The following is a 21,392-nucleotide window of genomic DNA, read 5'->3' on the forward strand; positions in this document are numbered from 1 at the left end:
TTATACTGTATAGGAGCTTGGATATCAGGAACTGACCCTTTGGGAAAATTCTTCCTTGAAGTCAAACCCAAGAATGAGACAAACAAGAAGAAAGAATTAGCTAATGAGGACCAACTTACAGTAGAGGTATTAGGACCCACAGTGAGATTCATCAATCTCACAGTGGAAGAAACTATAATATTAGAAACAGAATAAGAACGAATGGCTTGAATGGTTAATATATACTGCTAATACCCTTAAAAAGAGAACTGCTTGGTCTGTGCAGGGGCCGGACCCCAGCTAGCTACAGTGCCCTTTCCCTTAAATAATAATACAGATCCAGATGGCTTAGGGTGTATGCTAAAACTGTATCAAAAAACATACAAACCTGACACCAACACTTCCTGTCACACGTTAAGTTTGTTGTTTCCCCAGGTTCAGAGACCTCAGATACCCCCAGCTGTCATGGCATACCCTGGCAACTTTACTTGTTTTGCACTTCCGGGGAATGAGAGTGGCACAGATTTGGGGTCTTTACCGGATGACTACTGCATGGAGAGGATTAACAAAATTGTAAAGGGAGAGGGTGACGACTGGGTTGAGCACGACACCCAGAGGGCGGAAGTCTGGTGCTTATGCGGAGATAAGAGGCTCAGAGCTTGAATCCCAGCCAATTCCCGAGGGGATTGTGCCCTGGTATAGCTGGCAATGCCTCTGCGCTTACTGTCAGAGTCCCCTTGGAAGAAGGGTCACCAGAGGAGCAGAAGGGACACCTCTTCTGCAGGGTCTTTTGACCCTCAGATCTACATGGATGAGATTGGGGTTCCATGTGGAGTGCCAAGCGAGTTTAAGGCTAGGAATCAAGTGGCAGCTGGATTTGAGTCTCTTCTTTGGTGGGTGACAGTAAACAAGAATGTTGACTAGATTAACTATATATACACTATAACCAACAAAGGTTTGTAAACTACACCAGGGATGCAGTTAAGGGATTAGCAGAGCAATTAGCCCCTACCTCTCTGATGGCATGGCAGAATAAGATGGCATTAGATATGATCCTAGCAGAAAGAGGAGGGGTCTGTAAAATGTTTGTCGGTATGTGTTGCACTTTTATTCCTAACAATACAGCTCCTGGAGGAACCGCGACTAGAGCCCTCGAAGGATTGACAGCTTTATCGAATGAATTCTCAGAAAACTCGGGTAATGATCCATTCACAAATTGGCTTGAAGGTTGGTTTGGGAAATGGACTGGACTTGTCACCTCATGTTTGATCTCTATCGCCGTGGTTTTAGCCATCTTAGTCATTTGTGGGTGGTGTTGTATTCCCTGTATTCGAGGACTCTCTCAAAGATTAATTGAGACAGCCATGACCAGGACAATGTACCACACAGTTCCCCCAAGGAGAAGATATCTATGATGATGAGAGTACTCCTCTGAATGAAGTAAGGTCTGAAAACCCAGTTGTGGAACGGACCTGCACTGAAATAATAAATTGAGGAGGCAAATATAGATATCAGAGGAGGGAATGATAAGAAATATGCAAAGAATTACAGGTGATATCGATGTTTGCCTTGTTCCTTATATGTACTTTGTGTAGCTAAAGAGTCTGACCAAGACCTGAGGCAATACTTGAGAAACTAGCAGATATTACCAAATATTACTAAAAGCTTGTAAAAGGCACTCTGGCTTTGGCAATAAAGCTGACAATGCACCATGAGCCACCAGTGTGCCTTAGCCAATGGCAGGTTGCCAAATACTACTATAAAATGACTGTGTAGATATTTCCTGGTATGACTTTGCTGTGGACCTCCTGCTAGAAGGGTCCCTCATCCATTTGTACTGGTACATCTGTAATAAATCTGTCTTCTAATCAACATAACCGGAGTTGACTGATCAGTAAGAGGAGTGGAATTTTACTGACAAGCTCAGCACAGCACATCTTTACTCGTGACCAACAACTTAGACACTGGCGAGAAAACTGAGGACTCCCAGTAATGGGAGGAGTTAAATAGGGGAGTACACGCCTTAGGGGCGTGCCAGTGTCCAGCACCTGTCGGTCTGATATAACCCACATAGTAATTACTATGGCTCTGTGTCCCCTGATGTAAGAAAAGAAATGTGGGTGTTGTGTCAGTAAATTTCAATCTGGTTGGTTGGCATCACTGCTCTCCAGTGCTTTGGTCCCCGGAAAAGGCTGAAAAATGCAAACTAGTAGGATGACAGACCGAGGGTAAACACTGCAGTAGGCAGTTTGTGCAGATGTGGCAAGTCAGCAGGGGTATTGAATTAAAATTCACAGCGTTCCAGTCAGTAAAATTTTCTTCCGGCAGAGACCTGAATCGCATGCTTGTGCGATGACTCAGATCCTTCACATCACAGCACCCCTTTCTTTTTAGGCTAGGTTCACATGTCTGTTGCTGGAAAACAAGTGCAAAATCATGTTTTCCTGGCCTAAAGGGAAATGCACTGCACTTTAGTAGATGTGTGGGCACACACCAAACCACATGGTGCTGCAGTATCATGCAACTTGATGCAGTGCGATTTTAAAAAAAGGGGGGGTTGGGACTTCTTTCCCTGTGTCTCTCAAAAGGTAGGGCAGTCCATTAAAATGAATGGGCTGACCTACCCATGACACACATGTGCATGCACAGATTTGAATCGAGCCTCATATCACAATTCTGTTCTCTACAATTACTTTAAGGTACTCAGATCACAGAACTACAAGAGATAAAAGAATGCAGTGAGTAAGTGAAAATGAAGTTGCACTTTTTACCAGGACTTTTTTTTAAGCTTTAGCTAATAATCAAAAAAATAAAAATCAGCACAATTGACATAACTTAGTGCAAGGATGATATTGGAATCATTGAAAATCGTTGGAACGTGTTGATTCTTTTTCTTTTAGGAAAACTGCTCCTCCGTCCTACCCCCACTCTTCACTGTAATCCTCCAGTGCGGTGGGGGTTAATAAGGGAGGCTGTCAGCGCTCATCAAGTTTGCTTGACTACAGCTTCTATGAATGAGATTAATCTAGCTAACAGTCATCCACCCATCCTCCATTTATAGACCCTGTGTCATTCATAGAAACTATAGTAAGGCTTCTGTGAATGGTAGATCTGGCAGGAAAGGGAGGGCATTGTCAAGATCACCTAATTAGAGTTCCTTGCAGCTCTTTAGTTGCATTAATCCCGCAATACCAGAAGATCATGGTAAGGCGAGGGTAAGACACGGGAAGATTTTTCCTAAAAGAAGAGTTGGCAAAAGGTGCACATCATACTAACTGTAGGTTATGTACTCTGTGATGACTTTAGGTTTTTGATGTTAAGCTTTAAAAGCGAAAGCCATACACCCGTGGTGTGCCCAAGTGCTTAGGTGCAGGCCAGACGATCCCAGAAAAGGAAGTTGGATAATATACAGAAAAAGGCCTCCTGCCTCAACTGATATTTATATTGAACAGAAATCACATGGTCAATGTTTTGCCATCTCATCACATGAACAGGACTAAGGGGACCCTGAGAGGGAACCTGACCTGGATCTGAGGTTTATTCAGAAAATTAAAGTGTTTCAAAGTAAAATTGTAACGTCTTTTTTTTGTTTTGTTTGCTAAATGAGCTGATAATAGCAGAACTTACATGTTCTTGATGTTTTAAATTTGTTCTGCTCTAAATTTCCTCTGCATGCTACCCCCAGGAAGTGCTGACCAAGTATGTGGGGGGCCTCCTTTGCCTGCCGAGACCGTTGAAGTTCCAGTGGAGTCTCCACTGCGTTTGTGCTCCTATTTAGAGCTACAAGCAGCTGTTCTCAGAGAGACACACAGGCAAAAAGGACACAGAGCTAAAGCCCAGGCATCTTCTGCTCTACAGGTGCGATAGACAGCAATGCCCAAATCAGCAAGGCTTAGGCTCTGTGTCCCTCTCGGGAATTGCTGCATGTAAAGTTGTTTTTCTAAGCAGGAGTCCGCACACATTGGAGAGTCCAGCAAGACTGCATACTGTAGGTCCCAGCAGGTACAAGGGGCACTCACATACCTGGACTCGGGCAGCATAGCCGGAGGCAGTATAAAGAGGAAGCTCCCTCCTCTTCTATTTTTGGTACTTGTTTGGGGGGGGGGGGGTAGCTGGTACTTGGTTTTGTACTTGCTCACACTTCCAGGCATATCACCATGGCAATCCACCAGAAGTTCTACTCCCCCCTATCCCACCCCCCTTGCAACCTTCTGGGACATGTCACAGGCCCAAATGGTGGTGGGACCATTCACAAAGCGCAGCTCATGTGCAATGGGTAGCCAGCTGTGAAGCCACAAAGAATCACAGCCAGCTGCCCATAGTAAACATTCTGGCACCAGGGACCCGAAGACTGGGAAAGTAGCAGTTCGGATGAGCACATCGCTGGACCCCCGGACAGGTAAGTGTCCTTTTATTAAAGGTCAGCAGCTATAGTATTTGTAGCTGCTGACATTTAATTTTTTTATCCAAAAGGCTGAAGAAACCGCTTTAAGCTCATAGAAATAAGCCTACAAAGAAGGAAAGTATGTAGGCACTCACAGAAATACATTTTATTTAATATCAAAATTAACGCTATACAAGACTATATGCTGTAGGGCACCAAGAAAAGGTTAACAAAATTAGTATTTACAAAAAATATAAAAAATCAGCCAAAGCTAGACTCCATATTTCTCTCAATGCAGGTTTGTGCTCCTTTAAAACAAAGTCCTGGCGAGTCTTAGAACGGCTCGTTATGTTTTGGCAGTCATAGATCAGAATTCAAATGAAAATAACATGACTGCTATGTGCCAGAAGTAGATACTATTAATTCAATTTAGTGTGTTTTAATATCAGGCATGGCTTCACACGTTTCTTCACGATGCTAATGCCATTGGAGGGTCTGGAATCAATCTGATGTCATCTGACTCTCCATCAAAATACAGAAAAAATGCCAAGAACGGTAACTATATCCTAAGTCAAAGAGTGTGTCGGTGGATTCCACGCTGCTCTCCCTGGCCCAGAGTTTAACACATTGTCATTTAAGACAATAACGGCCGTGTACTAAAGTGTTACATTCTGTTATTATAATCCCTTCGGCAAATCAGCATATCCCAAATATAAAGTTGAGCCCGTGCCCCTTCTACATGTGTTCCTCTTTGCATGTTTTCATGAACAATTAATAGAGGGGTACGACGCCAGAGTGGTATCACCAACCATCTGCAACACCTCCATGGTTGGATATTTCCCCGTTAGAAGAAATTATCACCCACAAATAAAGCATAAAGGTTTTGAATTGCCTGCGGTGTAAGTTTATCGTTTCCATAACAATTAAATGTGAGGGTTTTTTTTTGTCTCTCTCTCCCCTTTTTAACAATTTTTGACTTTGCAGAGACTTTCTGGCTTTGCCTACATTTGTAAATGTTGCTGCCTGCCACAAGGTCTTGAAATATTGACCGCTGAACTCACCTGAACTTGTGTGCATCAATTCCATCCAAAAGTATCTACCAAAGTGCAGGTCATGTAAGCACCAGGAAAGAACTAGTGCAATGCAGTTTTGCTTCCCCCCTCCCCCCAGAATAAGCATTACTGACACTTACCAGTGGCATCCCCTTCTGCCCCTTCCTTGACAGAAACATTTGGCTTTGCCAGATGTCCCTGTTTATGAGATATCTTGTGCTGAAGGATGGTCAGATCACACCTACACACCTAAGTCCACGAACACTTTTGTGGAGTCCCTGTCTTTAAATGTGGTAGCTGCTATGGGACTGAGACTACCAGCTGAGTGGGAGTTAAAGGACAAGTATAGTTAAAGCTCTTTTGGCCATACTTCTCCTGTGGGTCTCAGGAGTACACTTTTGCACTCCTGTGACCCAGATTCAGCCCACTGCTGGCTAAAGTTTGCTGTTGGCTGATGTCACAGAGCCAGTCCAGGTTCTGGAGGAATCCCGACAATAATGCTGGGACCCACCCAGATGTCCAACTGTGCTGCTGAGAGCCCGAGTCAGCCGATCCAGTACAGAACTGTAAATGGCAGTCATTGCTCTGTGCTCAGGGCAGACCCAAGAACTAAGCAGTAAGCAGTCTTAAGCCTCATACACACGATCGTACTTTGTACAAAAGTCCACGGGAAAGTTTGTATAAAGGGCGTTGGCCTTGAACTTGTTAAGCATACACACGATCTGACTTTTTCAGCCAACTTTCACCAAATGACGTGGTTTTTGTGCTCTTTACCGCCACCTTTGGTCAACTTCTGTATTGTTGTCTGATCTTTTGCATTGGATCTGAGCATGCGTGTTTGTAAAGTCTGATGGTTTTCTGTACACATGATCGGACTTTGCTCCATCGGACTTATGTTGTCGAAAAGTTTGTCTGTTCGCACAGCCAACATTTGTTTGGTGAAAACCGAAAAAGTTTGTCCGATGGAGCGTACACACGGTTGGATGTTGCCTTAAAACAGCTAATTTGCATGTTTGTTGTCAAAAAGTCTGATCGTGTGTACGGGCCTTTAGATCGCTCAGTTCTCAGTGTAGAGGTGCCGGGGAACAGCTGCAGCTCAGATTGATGCTGCAGCCATCTAGGTGAGTATGAGTGATCTATTAGCTCCACAGATTGCTGCCTGAATGTACAGCAAGAGCTCCACTTTGGGCTCACAGCCACATTGAAACTAGGCCTATTACAAATACCGATCCCCGAGTTATGCCTCCACCCCCTCCCCCTGCTAAGCCATTCGTAAAACAAAGTTGCAGCATCATCACATGACTGTGTTTTATGAATGACTAAGCAGAGGGAGGAGGAGATGGAAGCACAACACCAGAATTGGTATAGGTAATACACCCAGCTCCGATGCGGTTGGGAGTCGAATGAACCTTGCTGCATATTCTAGCAGCACTCAATTTAGCTAATAAAAAAGCATTTTTGGACATAAGAAATGCTGACTGTCCTATTGGTAGTTAGAGGAGATATAATTTTGCCACGATTAACAATTGCAGCAAAAATGCACTATTTTGGGCAGCCATTAAAAAAATGGCAATGGCTGGGCTGCCATTAGAAATAATGCCACCCATGTGTGCGTTGTGTGTTGTGTGTTTTGTCGAAATTTGTATTTGCAGGATTCCAAATGTGAACATGGCCTTAACGTTACAGCAGTATTCTTATAGTCATGTTGTTTACAAAGAGTTTTACATATGAATAAATGCAAGAGTGTTTGGAAACACAACACAATACAATACAAATTCCAAATGTATGTAGGAATAAGGAAGGGCAAGGAGGGAGAGATGGCGGGGAAAGGAGGGGTCCTGGGGGGTTTGCCTGCAGATACAGGAGAGATACCGTGCCGGCTTGGATAGGCAAGAATGTAGGTCAAGGCTCAAGCCCATATTCATGGAAGCCCACTACAAATGTTTTTAGTGCTTTGTTCAGATTTTATGATGGAGGTTTACAAGCACTTTAAAAAGTCTACCTTAGTCGCACCCTCTCCCAACCCCCATATCTCTCTATTGATCAGTGAGGCTGCCAGTCACAGCACAATACCAATAAGAAAGCAACAGAAGTAGAAGCTTTTACAGAACTTTAACAGGAATAATTCATATTGGAATGTGACATCATTTATTTATTTATCCCATGAACTTCCCAAGTTTAAGATGGGTTTTCTGTAAAGACAGATGCCTGAAACACATCATAGGAACTGCTGCATAAAAAAAAAAAGTGCTAAAGTTACCACTTTTGCTATATGGCTCCTACACATAGTACTCAATCACCTTCCAAATGTGCTAAATCGAGGTTGCAGATTGGCTGTGCCAAACAATCAATTTTATCCTTAGACCCCTTTCACACTGCCGTGGCCATAGCGTCGGCGGTAAAACGCCGCAATAGCGGCGTTTTGCCAGTGGTATTGCAGCGCTGCCCCTTTGATTTCAATGGGGAGCAGTGGTGGAGGGTCGGTAAACACACCGCTCCTCCACCGCTCCAAAGAAGCTGCTGGCAGGACTTTTTCTGACGTCCTGCCAGCGCACCACTCCGGTGTGAAAGCCCTCGGGGCTTTCACACTGGAATGAATGGTGCAGCAGTTTGAGGGCGGATTGCAGGCGCTATTTATAACGCTATAGCGCCTGTAAAACTCCCTCCGTGTGAAAGGGCTCTTAAAGCATAGACCCACTCTTATTAAGAAAAAAACATTCCCCTCTGGGTGATCTATGTACATTTCAGGGATTATAACAACCCTTTGTTATTCTGAAGAAATTCATGTGTGTTTGTCTGTGCCTCTGTACCGAGTGGGTCTAATGGGAGTGGTGTCATAATTATCAGTCAGCTGAGCACTAATGAGGAAAGCTGCTGGGCCTGCATCCCTTTAGATGTGCTCCTATTGGAAATATCTCACCAAAAATGACATTTTTGTTGCAGGAGAGGCCTAAAATCTTACTTGTATCTTAGGCAGACTTTTGGGAAAATTGGTGAGTCAATCACACAAGGAGGAAAAGATGTTTCTGGGGAATGGTCATTACACATTCTGTGTACAGAACACCTCCAGTTAGCCATATTGCATTGTATTTATAGAAAATTACAGCGGCTGCAGATTAAAAAAGGAAAGGTAATTTTTAATAACATTCAAATACAATAGGACTTGTATCGCTATATTATTTTTTCTTTATTTGCTATATTTTTTCCCCACAAAAGTGGAGTTACCCTTTAAGCATGCTTTTAATACATTCAGGCCTATATGAGAACAAACTGTTTAAAATTGTATTTTTACTTCAATAAAGTCACTAGCTTACTACAAATGGTGTCTGTTTCTTCAGCCCAACCCCAGAAAACACCCTTGCAGTGGGTAAACACAGAGATCCCGGTTCTCAGAGGGGAGAAGTGACAGATCGTCTGTTCATACAAAGTATGAACAGCGATCTGTCATCTCCCCTAGTCAGTCCCATCCCCCCTTCAATTAGAACACACTTGAGGGAACACAATTAACCCCTTGATCACCCCCTAGCGTTAACCCCTTCACTGCCAGTGACATTTACAGTAATCAATGCATTTTTATAGCACTGATCACTGTATTAATCCCAACGGTCCCAAAAATGTGTCAAACTTTGCGTGATGTGTCCGCCATAATGTCGCAGTCATGATAAAAATCGCAGATTGCCGCCATTACTAGTAAAAAAAAAATAATAATAATAAAAATGCTATAAATTTATCCCCTATTTTGTAGAGGCTATAATCAATTGCGATATTGCGATTTTTATTACCAAAAACAGGTAGAAGAATACATATTGGCCTAAACTGAGATGTAATTTGCTTTTTCTTTTTTTTTTAAATGGGGATATTATAGCAAAAAGTATAAAATATTGTTTTTTCAAAATGGTCGCTTTTTTTGTTTATAGCGCAAAAAAATAAAAACTGCAGAGGTGATCAAATACCACCAAAAGAAAGCTCTATTTGTGGGAAAAAAAGGACATCAATTTTGTTTGGGTACAGTGTCGCACGACCAGGCAATTGTCCGTTAAAGCGACGCAGTGCCCAATCGCAAAAAATTCTCTGGTCAGGAAGGGGGTAAAATCTTCTGGGGCTGAAGTGGTTAGGAAACATGGGATTCATAGACAATTGGGTTTGTTTGGATACTGCCAAAGAAAAAAAGTGACCAATCCGGTATAAACCCTCTCACTCCCAGCATGCCTTAGTTTTGTATGTAAGAAATAGCAAGCACATGATCATAGACACAAAGGGGTGGGACACGTGTCTATGGATTTCACAGTAAGCATAAAAATCGAATTTTCTCTTTCACTGATGAACACAGGATTCAATTGGGTCAATTGAGTCACCTGAGGGACCTTATGTCCGAAGCTGGTATTGGATGAAGCCTTAGCATCCGCCTAGTAGAACTAGAGAATGCTTGAACAGAAGACCAGGTGGCAGCCTTGCAAATCTGGGAAACAGTTGTTTGATGCCAAAAAGCGCAAGAAGCACAAACAGATCTAGTATAACTGTGCCTTGACAGAAAAGGGGGGATACCGACTCTTGAAACCCCATGCTTGAATGATGGTGTGCCGGAACCACCTAGAGATGGTGGAACATTATCCTTAAGACTAGGGATGAGCTTCGAGTTCAATACACATGTAAGTTTGACCAAAAACATCGGGTGTTCGCCGTTCAGCAAATTTTATGGGGCTATCGCGGCAAATTTGAGCGCCCCATAATGCACTGCAAGACACTCTGCATTGCCTATATATACAGTGTAAACTCTATATTCAGTCACTACAGGCAAGGTATTTGATATAGTCAGTCAGTATATATATATATATATATATATATATATATATATATATATATATATATATATATATATATATATATATATATATATTCTGATATACTGACTGAATATATCAAATACACTGCCTGTAGTGACTGAATATAGAGTTTACACTGTATATATAGGCTATGCTGAATGCAGTGTCTTGCATTGCATTAGGGGTGCTCAAATTTATACACATACACACATACTCTGCATTCAGCCTATATATACAGTGCATTCGTCAGTGTACAGTTTAATACAGTGCAGGCGGTGTACACAGCATATAATACAGTGTGTACAGTTTCAAATACACTTCAGGCGTTGTCTACACAGTATATAAAACAGTGTCGTGCGGTGCTAAAAAAAAAAAAAAAACATCATGTTCAGAAGGTCTCAAAGGAGAGGGAGAGGCCACTAAAAGAGGGCAAGCAGCCTCTGAAATAATATTTACCAGCAGGGACAGTTCCTACACCCAGCAAGAGTAACTGTGAGGGATTACCATGTTCTGGCACCTAAAGTCCAATTTTTCAGCAGAGTATATAGTGCAGTCCGTATAGTATATATACTGCAGTTCAGAGTATATAGCGCACTCAGTGTATATATAATACAGTGCAGGGTACAATATATAATTTAGTGTATTGAAGTGGTTAAGGGGAGGTCATGACACAATTAAGTAAAAACGGCATGGGTTCCCCCCGTCCCTACCAGACCCAAAGGGTCTGGTATGGATTTTGGGGAGGGGGGGCCCACGCCATTTAAAAAAAAAAAAAAATCTGCCGTGGAGTTCATCTTAATATCCATATTAGACCCAAAGGGCCTTGTATGGACTGGGGGGGGCCACGCTGTTTTTTTAATTATTTTTTTATGTATCTGGCAATATATTACAGCCGTGGGCAATTTTAAATTACATTTTTTCCTTTAGAAATATCATTTTGCTGAGGTACTTTTCTAAACATGGGAAAAATTCGCTAATTTACAGGAGGGCTAAGGGGACCCCCCAGGCACGATATTTAAAGGAATATTTAATTTTTATTGTTTCACTTTAAGCATTCTTAAAATCATTGCTCCTGAAAAAACATTAATACATGTCCCCTGGGGCAGGACCCCGGTCCTCAAAAACTGGCAATAACATACATATAAGCCTTTAAAATTAGCACTTTTAAATTTTTCACATTCATGTCCCATAGACTTTAATGGTGTTCGCACAAATTCATTGTCTGTTCGCAAGTTTTGGTGCGAACCGAACCAGGGGTGTTCGACTCATCCGTACTTAAGACCATAAGCTTGAACGATAACTTGTTCAAGCTACAGAGAAATGGTGGAGTGAGATGCTAGTTCCCATTTATGGGGAACACCAAGAATGACAAAGAGTAAGCCAGACTTTAGAATGAAAGCATTGGCGGCAAGGTAGACACAGCACAAACTCTGAATGAATGCAAAGCATTTTCTGATTGGACAAGGTGGAGAAGCGAGGTGGTCACGTTATGCTCTCCACTTCATCAAATCAGAGAACACTTTACAGCAATTCAGGAAATGCAAAGCGTTCTCTGAATGGTGCCTGTACTGAGAGGCTGACCTCTCCTGTGTTCAGAATGCAGCCGCTCAGCACCAGACCTGATCACTGTTTTTTTTGTTTGTCAATTTCCAAATCCTCCAGTAGACAGCATTATAACCCAACTGTCTCTGAAACCTGTGTCCCTCAATGAATGAGAAACAAAGTTGGGCTTTAAGAAGGGGGGTGGTTCTATGGTAAAAGGGATCCCAATATATGGCTACAACTAGCTACTTATTAAAATAATCTGATCTTAGAGCGGAGCAGCCTGGGTGTCCTTGATGGACAACTTATAACAAAGTACAATGAGCTCTGTTCTGCTAGGTCTGTTAGTGATAACTAAACTTCGAGAGGCAGCACATTTCTGAGATTCTCCACATAGAAGAACAAAAAAAGGCATTAAAATGATCAGTTCACTTCGTGCTGGGCGAGTAGGCAGACTAAACACATAAACTGACTTTTGGCGCTGCTACTCATGTACCGCATGAATTCATGTGCCAACTGGCAATCACATCTGTAGGTGTGAAATTGGAAACTTCAACGCAAATCTATACGCCACTGTTTCTGTGCCTGGGCTGTCAGAGAGTCACAATCAGAGAGTACAAAGAACAGTTCCCCAATATCAGCTTCAACCGTCAACCAATTCATTACTAGAGGTTGTTTACCACCTACAGACTAGATCCATTTTTACATTACATTCATTGATTCAGCTACAGTTTTGTCAATAGTTACACACTTGTTACCTAGTTGATACAAAAAACTCTTTAAAGCACCAACAAGACTTTCTTTTACTGAAGTTTACTTTTAATTATTTCATTTTCTATGTACAGTATATCACAGGCATATGTGTGAAAAAGTGAAACACACATACAGTTTCCATTTTTGATATAGGATCATTTTAAAATAAGAAATGTTACTGTTGCAGATACAATAGCCTCATTCACGCGGGTGTACTTAAGTGTATGCCTAAGCAAGGGCCATGTTGAAATGCACAGGTATTCTGTCTATCTCTGTGCAGGCAGCCTCATTCATGTCAGTTGGGAAGCAGCGACTGCACATGCACAGCCGCTGCTCCCAATTTGACAGCTGTGTGGGTACATACAGGCTGACCTGCACCCACACGGCTGTCAAATTTTGTGCAGCGGCTCTGTCCATTCAGTCGCTGCTTCCCAACTGACATGAATGAGCCTTCCTGCACAGGGATGCACAGAAGCCCCCTTGCAGCCTGAGCCCACAGCTGCCACAACCACAAAAAGGGAATTTCCAAACCAGATTAGAAATCCATTTTACAGGTCTTAAGTCATTAAAGGGGAAATAAATATAACTACACTCCATGGAGGGAATCGAACAGGCCCAAAGCCAGGTCTGACACATGCTGTTCTATGACTTAGCTATGTAGATCATCAAGCCATACTCACAATAAATTGTACGACATCCTCGGGCCTGTGTCTAGCCGATTTGAAAGCAGGTAGTGTAGTGACTACAATAATCTGATACTCGACATGTCCGGTCATCATCTTGCCACGAATCTCCTGGTATTCTGGAACCCACATGTCAAGGCCTGTGTATGCATTCTGGATCTGCCTGGGAAAAGTCAATATGACACCACTGTAAGGACATGGGGTTACCACTGCTTATCAAACAAACAACTAGTAAATGGTGGAACCCAGAGAAGTTGTGAGAGCCAGTATATACTTCTCAATATTAAGTCATAATGTGGAACTTTAAATTTCAGATCTCACAACCGTACGTAGTATCAATACACTGGAAAATTATTTAAAATGTATAAGCCATATTTTATTTGGTATATTAAAGTGATCGTAAAGTCTCGCTTTTAAAAAATATAAAATAACAAACATTTTATACTTACCTCTTCTGTGCAGGTGGTTTTGCACAGAGAAGACCAGATCCTCCTTTTCTCGGGTCCCTCTTTGCTGCTCCTGGCCCCTCCCTCCTGACGAGTGCCCCCATAGACTAGCAGCTTGCTATGGGGGCACCCGAGCCAAGTCATAGCTTTGTGTATCCATTCAGACACAGGGCCCCGACCCAGCACCACCCCCTCTCTCCCCTGATAGGCTAACTAACTTTGATTGACAGCTGCAGGAGCCAATGGTGCCGCGGCTGTGCCCCAGCCAATCAGGAGGAGAGTCCCGGACGGCCAAGGGAATCATGGACATTTCTGGCTAGAGAAGGGGCTCAGTGTAAACATTAGGGGGTACTGGGGGGCATGCTACACAAGAAAGCTTCTTTATCTTAAATGCACTGAATGCATTAAGATAAAAAAAAACTTTTGCCTTTACAACTCCTTTAAAGTAAAACAATTGCGTACTGTCTCTGATACTGTTTTTTTTGTTGCAAGTGCACTAATATGGCTACAATCACATCAAATATCTAAAAAAGTAGAAAGAGAAACATACTGTACATACAAAGGAGGGTCTCCAACCTCCTACTATTAAAATATATACATAGCATTATTCATACACAGACCACCAGGGGCTAAAGTCTTAGTGGTAAAAAGGCCAGTCTGCTTCCTCAGTACCCCAAGAATATCTGGCATCAGATGAATTTGGTTGGATAAAGTCACATGGCAGACGAGGTCTTGGTGCATACACCATTTGATAGATAATAAAACCAAAATACAAAGTTGCCCCAAACAGATAACGAAGGATAAACATCCAACATCTATAGATCGGTATTAATCAGGTCAAATGCAGGAAAACACCCTCCACATAAAACAGCCTGTGTAAATTACTGAAACTATAGCCGCATGATCCACCATAATCCGCAGATTTCCATTCACTGGTAAATGTTTTAATAGTTGGAGGCCTCAGTTTCTTATGCCTGGTTTCATCATTTTCTGTTATATTACGTGCCTTTGTGGGAGATAGACTCAATTCTACATTTTTTATCAAAAAGGTTTTGCAATTCACTAAAAATAGGATTTTTTTTTCATCATACCTACCTGTAAAATCATTTGAGTACATCACATGACAAAGAGCAACCATAATAATGACTATATGGGTTATACGCCACCTATAGGTGAATGGACAGTGGCACATAGTCAAACAGGAAGTCCTCCCCTATATAACCCCTCCTACACAGGAAGTACCCCAGTTTTGTAGCAAAGCAATGAATATCCCAAAAAAGATGGGAGGGACCTCTGTGTCCCATGATGTACTCAAAGAAAAGGACTTTGCCCTTTTAAGCCATAGGCTTGAATAATTAACTGGCGAATCCGAAGAAAATAGTTAACTTGGATGCCACCGAGTTAACTGGGCTCTACTGGCAACACAAACCAGGATTCAGTGATCTCACTCCTGCCAACTGAGGATCAGAAAAGAAGGCAAGACATTGTCTTGATTCAAGTGAAAACTAGACACCACTAGGCAAAAAATGGATGAGGACGCAACATCACTTTATCATGATGTGAGACCAACAACGGCTCCTTGCATGAAAGAGCCGCCAACTCTGACACTCCACCTAGTGAAGTGATAGCCACCAAATAAGCCACTTTCCGAGATAAAGGACCAACGGAATCCCCAGATTGGTTCAAAAAGTGGCCTCTGCATGGACAGTCAAGATCAAATTTAAGACCCAAGGACACAAGCATGTCCTGACAGGCGGGACTGTCTACGTTATACACTGTATGAAGTATGAATCCAGGATTGAGAAACAACGGCCGCTGGAAAAAAAAATGGATAGGGACGAACTTTGACCCTTAACGGTACTTAAGGCCAATCTTCTTTCTCCTACTGATTGGAGAAAGAAAAATAAAATCTCCCACTCACATATTTCTGTGGGTGCCACTTCCTGGCTTCACCCCGAGCAAAAAAATATTTCCATGTCCTGTAATTGAAGTTGCCCAAAGCTGGCTTCCAGGGCTCAACAGTGCTGAGGTACAGGACTCAAGACCATTAGGTCCCACTGGACTGGGAGTGTCCAAGAAGTGACCCCCCACAAGACTCGCTATGTCAGTGTACCAAGCCCTCCTGGGCTAATTCGGTTAACACTTATCAGTGTTACCCCCCTCTGGATTCTTTGCAAAAGATGTGGCAAAAGTCGAAACAGAAAGACAGCATCAAATAAGGGAGAACTTTAACCACTTGCTGACCGCCGCACGACGATGTACGTCCTATTTTTGAAGAGGGATATCTCGGTAACGGCAGCAGCTGCTGCCACAACCGAGATATCCATCTCTTCAGGCGGCGGTCGGCTGTACGATAACGGTGGTCTCCGCGGCAGATTCGCCGCGAGATCACCGATATCGGCGGCGGGAGAGGTGCCACCCCCCCTCCCGCCGCCCTCCCGCACCTTCCGCCGCTTACCGGAGCCGTCGGAGGCGATCGGGTCCTTTCATTAGCTGGGCATAGAGACAAGTGAGGCTAAGATGGCCCCCACTCGTCTCTATACCATAGGAGGGCGGAAGCGACGTCAAAACGTCACTTCCGCCCATACCTCTTAACCACTTGCCGACCGCCGCACGACGATGTACGTCGACAGAATGGCACGGGCAGGCATAAGGGCTTACATGTACGTCCTTGCCTGCCCGCGGGTCGGGGGCCCGATCGGGGCCCGGTGCCTGCGGCGGTCGGTATTCGTTCGGGAGCGATCCCGGACGAGGGGACGGCCATTCATTCATGGCCACCCCCTCGCGATCGCTCCCGACGAATGAAAATGCTCCGTGACATCACTTCCTCTCCTGTAATGTAAACACAGGAGAGGAAGTGATGTATTCTCTCCTCCGTGTCGGTATTTTTCGTTCCGACACCGAGGAGAGAGGATCGGTGAGTTGCACCAACACGACACTACACAGTAGAACATACCAGGCACACTCACACCCCCCCGATCACCCCCCCAATTACCCCTGCCCCCCAGTCACAGTGACACCAATGTCATTTTTTATTTTTTTTTGCATTGGTGTCATTTGTGACTGTAATAACTGTTAGGGCAGTTAGGGTTAGCCCCCTTTAGTTCTAATGTATCCCCCTAACCCCCCCAATAAAGGTTTAACCCCGTGATCACCCCCCGTCGCCAGTGTCACTAAGGCTGGGTTCACATTGCAGCGGTTTATGAGAACGAACGTGATTCGCACCGCACTGCAGTGCAAATCACATCCGATCTCTGTGCGATTCGAGTTCAGCCATACAGATAGTATGGCTGAATTCGCATCGCACCCGCCGCAAATTCGCACAGGACCCTTTTTTTGGCCCGCAGCAGAATCGGATCGCATGGGTGTTCACACCATGCGATCCGAGTTTGCAGATCGCACTGCGATATGCGAACTGATCTGGGGGTGTCATTAACATTTCACTGACACTCCCAGCAGTTCGCATAGGGCAGTGTGAACTGCCGCCGGGAGGCATGCGATGCGGGAACCCGCCGCGGATTCGTGGCGTTCCCGCATCGCTCCAGTGTGAACCCAGCCTAATAAGCGATCGTTTTTCTGATCGCTGTATTAGTGTCACAGGTGACGCTAGTTAGGCAGGTAGGTATTTAGGTTCACCGCAGCTTTTTATAGTGCCAGGGACCCCCATATACTACCGCATAAAGCCCCCTGATTGCCCCCTAGTTAACCCTTTCACCAGTGATCACCATATAACTGTTACAGGTGACGCTGGTTGGTTAGTTATTTTTTTATAGTTTCAGGGCACCCGCCATTTATTACCTAGTCTCACTAGTGTACCCCTAAATTTAGGGGTGTTTACTTTCCAAAATGGGGTCATTTGGGGGGGGTTTGTGCCATCTTGGCATTTTATGGCCTTCAAAACTGTAACGCCCTTAGAAAGCCTGAAGGCGGTGCTTGGTTTTCGGGGCCCCGTACGCGGCTAGGCTCCCAAAAAGTCCCACATATGTGGTATCCCCGTACTCAGGAGAAGCAGCAGAATTTATTTTGGGTTGTCATTTCACATATGCCCATAGCATGTGTGAGCAATATATCATTTAGTGACAACTTTGTGAAAAAAAAATAAAAAAAAATTAAAGTTTGTAATTTTCCCGCAACTTGTGGCAAAATATAAAATATTCCATGGACTCAAAATGCCTCTCAGCAAATAGCTTGGGGTGTCTACTTTCTAAAATGGGGTCATTTGTGGGGGTTTTGTGCCATCTTGGCATTTTATGGCCTTCAAAACTGTAATAGGTAGTGAGAAGTGAAATCAAAAATTTACGCCCTTAGAAAGCCTGAAGGCGGTGCTTGGTTTTCGGGGCCCCGTACGCGGCTAGGCTCCCAAAAAGTCAAACATATGTGGTATCCCCGTACTCAGGAGAAGCAGCAGAATTTATTTTGGGGTGTCATTTCACATATGCCCATAGCATGTGTGAGCAATATATCATTTAGTGACAACTTTGTGTAAAAAAAAAAAAAAAATTTTTTTTTTGTCATTATTCAATCGCTTGAGGCAAAAAAATAAAATATTCAATGGGCTCAACATGCCACTTATCAATTTCCTTAGGGTGTCTACTTTCCAAAATGGGGTCATTTGGGGGGGTTTTGTACTGCCCTGCCATTTTAGCACCTCAAGAAATGAGATAGGCAGTCGTAAACTAAAAGCTGCGTAAATTCCAGAAAACGTACCTTAGTTTGTAGATGTGACAACTTTTGCGCAAACCAATAAATATACAATTATTGACTTTTTTTTTACCAAAGACATGTGGCTGAATACATTTTGGCCTAAATGTATGACTAAAATTGAGTTTATTGGATTTTTCTAATAACAAAAAGTAGAAAATATCATTTTTTTTCAAAATTTTCGTTTTTTTTACGTTTATATCGCAAAAAATTAAAATCGCAGAGGCAATCAAATACCATCAAAAGAAAGCTCTATTTGTGGGAAGAAAAGGACGCAAATTTTGTTTGGGTACAACATTGCATGACCGCGCAATTACCAGTTAAAGCAGCGCAGTGCCAAATTGTAAAAAGACCTCTGGTCATTTACCAGCAAAATGGTCCGGTCTGAAAGTGGTTAAAGGTATATTTTTTTTAAATGTCAGATTTTCTTTTTTTTTTTTTTTTTTGTTGCATTTTAGCCCAAATATGAGCTCTGAGGACTTTTTGACCCCAGATCTCATATTTAAGAGGACCTGTCATGCTTTTTTCTATTACAAGGGATGTTTACATTCCTTGTAATAGGAATAAAAGTGATCCATTTTTTTTTTTTTTTTTTAAACAGTGTAAAAATAAATAAAATCAATTAAAATAAATAAGAAAAAAATAAAAAAAAATTTAAAAACACCCCGTCACGACGAACTTGCGCACAGAAGCGAGCGCATACGCGAGTAGCGCCCGCATATGAAAACGGTGGTCAAACCACACATGTGAGGTATCGCCGCGATCGGTAGAGAGAGAGCAATAATTCTAGCCCTAGACCTCCTCTGTAACGCAAAAAATGCAACCTGTAGAATTTTTTAAATGTCGCTTATGGAGATTTTTGAGGCTAAAAGTTTGACGCCATTCCACGAGCGGGCGCAATTTTGAAGCGTGACATGTTGTGTATCAATTTACTCGGTGTACCATTATCTTTCACAATATAAAAAAAATTGGGCTAATTTTACTGTTGTCTTATTTTTTTATTCAAAAAAGTGATTTTTTTCCAAAAAAAGTGCGCTTGTAAGACCGCTGCGCAAATATGGTGTGAAAAAAAGTATTTAAATGACCGCCATTTTATTCTCTAGGGTGTTAGAAAAAAAACAATATAAAATGTTTGGGGGTTCTAAGTAATTTTCTAGCAAAAAAAAACTGTTTTAAACATGCAAACACCAAATCTGAAAAAGAGGCCTGGTCCTTAAGTGGTTAAACAGTTTAACCCTTTCCCGCCGAGCGTACGCAGATCTGCGTACTCGGCTTCCGGGGGTTATACCGGGATGATGCCCGCACCTGCAGGCATCATCCCGGTACCGTTTTTTGCATCAGGCGATTGGCTATCCAGGCATAACAACCGATGCGGCTAAAAGCCGCTCGGCTGTTATGCCGGAGGAGCGGGAGGGGACGTCCCCCCCTCCCGCCGCCTCTCGCCGCTGTTACCGGTGCTCCTGCTCGATCGGGAGCACCGATTAGTGATCCGACGCCTCCGGCTGCTGGGGAGGAACTGGAACGAAGCCGTAATCGGCTTCGTTCCAGTCTCCTCATCGTAAACACGGAAGCAACGTCATGACGTCACTTCCCGTTTACTCGGCTGCCAATGGCGCCGGTTTTAAAAAAATATTCGGTATTCAGAATCGCCGTTTTCGGCGATCTGAATACATTGAAGTGTAAAGGAGGGGTGGGTGGTCTTTTAGACCCCCCATCCCTCCATAAAGAGGACCTGTCACCACCTATTACTGTCACAAGGGATGTTTACATTCCTTGTGACAGCAATAAAAGTGATCAATTTATTTTTATTTTTTTAAACAATTTAGTCATTTTAAAATAAATAAAAAAATAAAAAAAAAATGTTATAGCGCCCGCCGTCCCCGCGAGCTCGCGAAGCAAAGAAAACGCATACGGAAGTCGCGCCCGCGTATGTAAACGGTGTTCAAATCACACATGTGAGGTATCGCCGCGATCGTCAGAGCGAGAGCAATAATTCTAGCACTAGACCTCCTCTGTAACGCTAACCTGGTAACCATAAAAAAAATTTAAAGCGTCGCCTATTGAGATTTTTAGGTACCGTACTTTGTCGCCAATCTACAAGTGCGCGCAATTATAAAGTGTGACATGTTTGGTATCTATTTACTCGGCGTAACATTATCTTTCACATTATGCAAAAAAATTGGGCTAATTTTACTGTTTTGTTTTTTTTATTCATGAAAGTGTCCCTTTTCCCAAAAAGTTGCGTTTAAAACACCACTGCGCAAATACCGTGTGACATAAAATATTGCAACAATCGCCGTTTTATTCTCTAGAGCCTCTGCTAAAAAAATATATATAATGTTTGGGGGTTCCAAGTAATTTTCAAGCAAAAAATATGGATTTTAACTTGTAAACACCAAATTCCAAAAATAGGCTTAGTCATGAAAGGGTTAAACAGCAAAACTGCCCCTAGGGGCTACTGAGAGAAGACCAGACAGATCTATTTTTATTTTATTTTTTAAAGAGAAACTGCAAAAAATGCAAAACTTACCATTCCTGCTGCAGGACTCTGAGCATAACTGGAGTCCAATCTTCACCCATCACGATGGGCTTTGTCATAAAAGACCTTCAGGGACTGGGTCCCCCTTAATGTGGGGTCCACTCCCCTAGACCTGTAAAACACCCTACAGGAAAGCATAAACATTACACAGGGTTCCATTACGCAGGGTCCAGCACCATAAGGCTGCATTACAGGCAAACCTCAAGAATCTTCTCTCCTTCCCATGAGGCTCAGCTACCATCCATTTTGGCTGACAGCTTTTTCGAACGGATCCAATTGAAGTCCTTGATTCTCAGTAGAACCATTCTAGACCTCCAAGTATGCTCCAAGAGCACATGTATCACATCAGTGACCATCACAGACACTGGTAAAAAAAAACGAGGTACTTCCAATGTAGGAGGAGTTATATAGGGGAGGTCTTCCTGTTTGACTATCTGCCAACCTCCTCTTCTTGGGTCAATCGCCAGGGCTTCTGGCTCCTCCTCTCTGG

At 43.0% G+C, this 21,392-nt stretch overlaps 1 protein-coding gene across 2 annotated transcripts in view; it reads right to left on the reverse strand.

Moving 5' to 3' along the window:
* Positions 1-21,392, reverse strand: part of HS1BP3 (HCLS1 binding protein 3) — a 202,261-nt gene that overhangs the window by 172,671 nt on the left and 8,198 nt on the right. The window contains exons 1-2 of one of the 2 annotated variants that reach the window (XM_077488848.1): positions 20,894-20,958; positions 13,214-13,379 (exon numbers count right to left, since the gene is read on the reverse strand). In XM_077488848.1, the coding sequence (XP_077344974.1) occupies positions 13,214-13,379; positions 20,894-20,943 (216 nt within the window). In that variant the 5' untranslated portion in view covers positions 20,944-20,958. Of the gene's footprint in view, positions 1-13,213; positions 13,380-20,893; positions 20,959-21,392 lie in introns of those variants that run through there. The other variant, XM_077488849.1, reaches the window with a different exon arrangement.

The sequence above is a fragment of the Lithobates pipiens genome, unplaced genomic scaffold (genome assembly GCF_037356315.1).
Source record: "Lithobates pipiens isolate NorthernLeopardFrog02 unplaced genomic scaffold, aLitPip1_a1.2 Scaffold_18, whole genome shotgun sequence".
Classification (NCBI taxonomy): domain Eukaryota; kingdom Metazoa; phylum Chordata; class Amphibia; order Anura; family Ranidae; genus Lithobates; species Lithobates pipiens.